The sequence below is a fragment of the Nasonia vitripennis genome, chromosome 4 (assembly GCF_009193385.2).
Source record: "Nasonia vitripennis strain AsymCx chromosome 4, Nvit_psr_1.1, whole genome shotgun sequence".
Classification (NCBI taxonomy): domain Eukaryota; kingdom Metazoa; phylum Arthropoda; class Insecta; order Hymenoptera; family Pteromalidae; genus Nasonia; species Nasonia vitripennis.
Genome location: NC_045760.1, coordinates 11,054,998 through 11,061,697, shown reverse-complemented (window position 1 = coordinate 11,061,697; position 6,700 = coordinate 11,054,998). Strand labels below are relative to the sequence as shown.

The window sequence follows — 6,700 nt, the reverse complement described above, 5'->3', positions numbered from 1 at the left end:
TCATAATTTATTCGGACGCTCGGCAGGAAGTAACGCGCAATTGACCGTCGCGCATCATTGGCCTCCTCTTGTCTCTTTCTCTCTCTCGCGCGCGCTACTGTTGCTGCGGGGATGTCCTTGTTTTGTGTATGTTTTTTTTTTCATTCCTTGTGTTATATTATGTCTGTACCTATACATGCATGTGTCAAGTGCGAGAATGTATGTCAGAGCGCGCAAGGCAGGCTTGTCCTGCGGCATCGCAGGCACGAATCTCGGGTTTTTTCCCTGGCCGCGCTTGCGTATATCATGTGTTTGGAGAGGTGGAAAAAATATATACCTATAGCGGCTCGCAATGACTGTGAGAACTGACGATTCGGTTTCGCGTTTTGTACGTTATATTAAATTTATTACAACGTCAACAACGATAACAACAATGCCACCGATCGAACATTCTTGTGGACTAGTACTCCCATTTTAATATGGAACATATTTAAATACTTTTTTCAAAGTGTAAATTACTGATAATTCCATTTGATGTGTGAATGGCATGTATCAAAAAAAAGATATCAATCAAACAACGATTTTATCAAACATAAAAAAGACGGGCGAAACATTTGTATAACAAAATAGGTGAATCACTTTTCGATAAATCACATTTGCAACCATTAATATATGAATAATAGGCATTAGGTCCATCAGAATATGCAATATTGTATGTGAGTAATATTCTAAAATTCTCTCAAATCTATAAAGAGAGACTAGAAATTTCATTTACAAACAAACTTCATATAGGTTTATGATCTACATAAACTACGAGAGTAATCACAAGCGAACACTGCAGGTAGACTGCATGTTAAAATAAACACCAATCAAGTTTTAAGATTTATAAGGGAGTAACAAACAGCAAAGTACACATTCAAGCCTGAGTTTTGAAGAAGGCTGGTAGGCCATTGTAGACGCATCCTGGGTTGTAACCAAAATATCGCTCGAGACTGATGATGACCTCTCACAGATCTAAGTATTTTCCCGATTTCTTTTACTAAGCTACTCCTTGGAAAACTTTTTAAGTACTGTGAGCTTTTATGAATGCAATCAATCCGTTTGTAGAAGAATCATGGCTAGTGATCTTGTCAGCATTGTTCAGTTCTGGCTCAATAGCTTTAGCCAATTGTTTGCCCAATTCCACACTAAGATTTTAAAATTACGTTAGTTTTCGAGAATTTGAGGAAAAAACGACAAATATCACCAGTTGATACATACCCCCACTGATCAAAGGAATTGATATCCCAAATGATTCCTTGTACAAAGATTTTGTGTTCATAGGTGGCTGAAAATATTTTTTATAGATCAGTATTTTTTGAACAAAAATCATACTTAAAAGTCATTAAAGCTACCAACCAATCAGAGCTCCCAAGGTGAAGGGAGAAAGTTTCTTTACAAGGATGCTGTTGGTTGGTCTATTTCCCTCAAAGACTTTATGAGGCAATAGATGGTTTACTTGATCTGCACTGATTCCAGATTTCTGCAATTCATCTCGTGCTTGATCTGGACTCTTACCCTTCATCAAAGCCTCAGTTTGGGCCAAGAAGTTTGACAAAAGAATTTTGTGATGCAAATCTCCTTGTACCTACATACGGAGTTAGTCGTGAATTTATCTAAATAAAATTCTAGCCTAGTAAAATCATAAGTTGAGACAAACCTTGTTATGTGATTGTGCAGGTGCAATAAAATCTGCTGGAATAAGCCTTGTGCCCTGATGGATTAATTGATAAAATGCGTGTTGTCCGTTTGTTCCAGGTTCTCCCCAGACAATAGGTCCTTTAAGAAAGAATAGCCATTAAAAAATACAATGACGACCATTCAAACATTTTTTTTTTAAATCGGCATCTAAAATAATCACCTGTTGAATAGTCAACAACATCTCCAGATCTTGTTACATATTTTCCATTACTTTCCATATCACCTTGTTGGAAGTATGCAGCAAATCTGTGAAGATATTGATCGTATGGCAATAACGCGTGAGTTTCAGCTTTATAGAAATTATGGTACCAGATTCCTAATAAAGCGAGAATCACAGGTGCCTGAAATATTAAAATTTCGTTCATTGATCTGCAATTGTTCACAATCATAATGCATCGAATCTTAACTAACATTCTTTTCTAATGGAGCTGTACGGAAGTGTTGATCTGCATAGAAGGCTCCTTCCAGTAGTTTCTCAAAGTTATCAAAACCAATGGATAAGGAAATTGATAAACCAATGGCAGACCACAGTGAATATCTTCCTCCAACCCAATCCCAGAAACCAAACATGTTCTTCTCATCGATACCAAACTCCTTAACCTTTTGATTATTGGTAGATAGTGCCACAAAATGAGAAGCTACAGCAGCATCCTGTAAAAAGTTATGTTGTTGAGTTTTTGTGCCTCTTTCCAAAGTTATCACCAACTTACAGTTTTCAGATGTTCAAGAAGCCACTTCTTGGCAGAAGTAGCATTGGTAATAGTTTCTTGTGTGGTGAAAGTTTTTGATGCAATAATGAAAAGAGCTGTTTCTGGGTTTAGTTTCTTCAAAGTTTCAGCTATATGAGTTCCATCAATATTACTAACAAAGTGAACTCTTGGTCCAACATGATATGGTTTTAAAGCTTCCGTGACCATCAGTGGTCCCTATAAAAATTACTTATATTTAGGCATGGTACACAATACAAGTATTAAAACAATTAATCTTAAACTTACCAAATCAGAACCACCAATACCAATATTAACAACATCCTCAATTGGTTTACCAGTGAATCCTTTCCATGCTTTAGATATGACCTTTCGATAAAAGAAAAAAAAAGTTAGACATTAGTGACTTAAAATTTTTGTAAAATCACAAATCATTCAATTACCTGGTTTGTAAATTCTTTCATGTGAGCCAAGACAGCATTTACATCAGGCATCACATCTTTTCCATCAACCAAAATAGGAGTGTTAGCCCTGTTACGCAAGGCAGTGTGGAGTACTGCTCTACCTTCTGTGAAGTTGATCTTTTGTCCAGTGAACATTGCATCACGAGCCTGCTCTATTTTACGGTCTCTTGCCTGAAAAAAAGAAATTCAAAAAATTTTATTTTAATCTGACATCACAAACTGAGAGATACAACAATCTAGAACTATTGTATTTACCAATTGCAGCAACAAGCTGAGAACTTCATCGGTGACTCGGTTTTTGGAATAATCAATAAGAATGGGCCCATCTTGCGGAGTGTCTAGCGTCAAACTGTAATTTCAATTTAAAATTCACTTGATGAAACTTTGCATAGATTATCATAACCTTGCTAACAGCAATCAATCAATATTACATAATACAGTTCGATATTTTTCATTCCTTAGTTTTTCATTAATCAAATAAAATCTGCAACAACTGCTCAAGAATGGTAACAAAAAACAATCAATTCAACAATGCAAACAAATTTTAATCTTCGAATGCAACAATTGTTGCATATCATTACGTCAGACTCTATATAAGGCATCCGAAAAAGCTTAATTACGATCATCCACCAAATTTACATTTAAATTTTTCATAGAACTATGATAAGTAGGTGAAGGAGGTCAAGTCAAGGTCACGCGGCTGAGCATAAGCACCGAATGTTGTGTACCTAAACTTGTCGAAGCGGCCGGGATCCTGTTGAAACAGTTGATTTATGTTGATTTTCGCACCATTAGCGTTGTAGTAGTCCTGTAGCTTCTTCCACGCGGCTTCCTGACTCAGTTTTGGCTTAGCTTCCATCTTCGGTTTCTCACGGCTGATCTCACCACTCGATTGTTAGTTCGAAAATGTTCAAACGCTTGTCACTCCACACGTCTGCACTCTGCAGCTATCGGCAAACTGTAGGTGTGTGTGTGTGTATATATATATATATTCGTCGTATATACTTATATACATTTTGCTCGACTATATACACGCCTTTTGAGACGTCCAAGTATATATATATATATACATATACCCATTATCTTGCGTGAGCGCCGGCGAAACGGAGCAGAATTTGTGACACTGACCGCTGACCGGGCAGAAAACGTCAAGTTCAGTGACTCTTTCAGATTCTATTCTCGCCAAGGAAATTATATTTAATGATGATATTATATCATCGCTGAAGATTGATTGTCAAATAGTCATATTGCCAATCAAAAGTGTGTGTATATATATATATATATATATATATATATATATATATATATATATATATATAAGTAAACTTTTTCATATATATGATCATTTGTCAGTGTCACTGCGGATGAAGTCTATCACGTGACGTGCAATTCAGCGGCGGTATTCTTTCTTATTTTCAAAAAGAGTTGAAGTAAATATCAATTATAATATTTTTTTCCTCATTTGAAAATGAAAATAAACGAAATCCCAAGTTTTAGTATTTTAGATAACAGCAAGAAATTATTATATAACAAAAAATGAAATCACAGCGAAGAATATTAAAAATGAAAATGATCATTACCCCCATTACCTCGCGATTCATTGTACCAATTTTGTATCCTCTTTTTAAACCTTTTACATTATAATAATACACGATAATATATCGCAATCGTAATAATTCATGAATATGCTATAGGGTTGTGCGTAGAAAACGGACTCCGAAATATAAGAAGGGAACGAAGCGGAACAAGGGCCATCATGAGCAATCGAGCGTACACAACCACAACGCAACGCAACATTCGTAGAAGAATCTGGATTCTGGATTGAGTGGACTCGCCAATTTCGATATTGAGGCTGTACACTGTCTTCTACTGTTTATTATTAGTTACTACTACAACAATTGTGATAATATTGGCAAACTCTTGACTATAGCTTTATTTACCAAAGTTTCTTCCTGAAAAAAAAACAAATATTTTTCATCAAAATGGTAAGTGTTATATTTTTCCTACTACTCCTCAATGCGCGTGCTAGCGTTTGTTTGTTTACTTCATCTCTTAGTCAAGTTTATAGAAAAAGTATTGCATTTTGAGTCAATTAAAATCTCATAAATAGTGTAAATTGTTTTTTCGGAGATCACAGCTTATTGGAAAACATAATGTTTTTTTTAAACGTTTATTTAAGCGTGTTGTAAATTTTAGGTTAGCAACTGGACAGACTCTTGTGAAATCAATAAAATGAAAATTTCTATTAAATTTAACACTTACCAGTAGCAATTACCGGATAATTCTAAGCAAATATTTGTTTATTTTCAGTCTCACACAATCCTACTTGTCCAACCTGCAAACAGACCAGAAACAAGGACATACTCTGATTATGAAAGTGTGAATGAGTGTATGGAAGGTAAGATTCATGTTTTGATTTTATATTAACAGGAGTTATCAAACGCCCATTTTTCAACTTATCACGCAGTCTCTTATCTTTTTATACCACTCAAAATCACAACTTTAATGTGAATTTTCGGCTCTCGTGGTATAGAATATTGTATGTAACTTGTACAAGTATACCATTACAAGTAAACTCTCGTTTTGAAAAAGCAGTCTTTCTGTACCCGTTGCATAATATACTATAATGATACACATTATTTTATTGAAATTATTCAAGGATTGTAATTTTTCATGTTACATAAATGTATGCTATTATTCTAGTCAATTACATCAGTATAATCTTTATGGTTTTCATATTTTTTTAATCAAATCATAATTTTCTTCACAGGAGTTTGCAAAATCTACGAAGAATATTTGAAGAGGGAAAATCCAAACACACCAACCATCACCTATGACATCAAACAACTCTTTGATTTCCTTGACGACCTGACTGACTTGTCTTGCTTAGTATACCAAAAGTCTACCAACACCTATGCACCCTACAACAAAAACTGGATCAAGGACAAAATACACGTGCTGCTTCGTAGGGCTGCTGAACTCGAATGAGGACTTAACAAAATCTATTCCTATAGGTTCCATTTTTTAATTAAGTAAAGTACCTATCTATAAGAATTTCTTACCATTATTTTCTCATGGATGTAAAAATATACAAATAAGAACTATTAGTGATGATTTGACATTTCACGGTCTATTAATAACGCATATTCAGAACGCAATTAAATTAAGTGAGAAGAAAAAAGAAAATGACAAAAAAAAAAAATACTAGAACGCGCGGAATGTGACTGTGAATGAAAGTAGATGGTATTAATAAATTCAATTTTTTGCCAAGACAGATGTTTTAATCATTTTGACCTCGCGTCGCCTAGAGGTGGACTCGTGGGAGTTACAAATATTTTGTCTTCCTTTCTCTCTGTTGTGTCTGGTATGTTGATGGGTTATCCATGATTTTTTGGTACTTATGCTTCTGCGTCGCAGGGAGGTGCGCGCGTATCATATTTAACGAACTGCACTATCGAATATAGTATATATAAGTAATTCGAAACGTCTTATCTCTATCCAAGGCACGTGACTGCCGAAGTGCGCACTGATGCATAACTATTATCAATGTATACCGCTGCACTTTTAATCTCGACGGATAAGCGATAACTGATGATTAATCGGTTTCTCTAAAACTTGTATCATTCAAACGTTTCGCAGTTTGCACATACTGTGCAATAGATCGTTACGCCATATTTATTTCTAATCGAAGCCATTAATAAAGCTTATACATCCTTGTCAAAGCGAGATAAAAACGAACTGTGCGGAAAAAGAAGCGGGCAAAACCGAAAAGTCGAAAATCTCGCCGGTTGTGCAGGGCGTCGTAAAAAA

General features: G+C 35.2%; 2 protein-coding genes across 5 annotated transcripts; one reads left to right on the top strand and one right to left on the bottom strand.

Annotated features, from left to right (window-relative positions):
- Positions 1-7: 7 nt before the first annotated feature.
- Positions 8-6,162, top strand: LOC100113519 (enhancer of rudimentary homolog). 3 transcript variants are annotated; one of them, XM_008210407.4, is made up of 4 exons: positions 8-126; positions 4,585-4,875; positions 5,201-5,288; positions 5,661-6,162. In XM_008210407.4, the coding sequence occupies exons 2-4, from the start codon at positions 4,873-4,875 to the stop codon at positions 5,876-5,878; spliced, it is 309 nt and encodes a 102-aa protein (XP_008208629.1). In that variant the 5' UTR covers positions 8-126; positions 4,585-4,872; the 3' UTR covers positions 5,879-6,162. The 3 variants fall into 3 exon arrangements, with proteins under 3 accessions (XP_008208629.1, XP_032455874.1, XP_032455873.1); XM_032599983.1 differs by lacking the exon at positions 8-126 and adding an exon at positions 3,971-4,150; XM_032599982.1 differs by lacking the exon at positions 8-126 and adding an exon at positions 4,249-4,320.
- On the bottom strand, positions 357-4,778 carry Pgi (glucose-6-phosphate isomerase). Of its 2 annotated transcripts, XM_032598779.1 has the most exons (12): positions 4,665-4,778; positions 3,619-3,848; positions 3,146-3,239; positions 2,870-3,061; positions 2,715-2,795; positions 2,430-2,645; positions 2,131-2,370; positions 1,880-2,060; positions 1,679-1,797; positions 1,378-1,606; positions 1,240-1,306; positions 357-1,166 (listed from the first exon to the last, which is right to left on the bottom strand). In XM_032598779.1, exons 2-12 carry the CDS (start codon positions 3,747-3,749, stop codon positions 1,043-1,045), a joined length of 1,674 nt encoding a protein of 557 aa, XP_032454670.1. In that variant the 5' UTR covers positions 3,750-3,848; positions 4,665-4,778; the 3' UTR covers positions 357-1,042. The 2 variants fall into 2 exon arrangements, with proteins under 2 accessions (XP_032454670.1, NP_001164377.1); NM_001170906.1 differs by lacking the exon at positions 4,665-4,778 and having other exon boundaries at positions 361-1,166; positions 3,619-3,826.
- Positions 6,163-6,700: the final 538 nt, after the last annotated feature.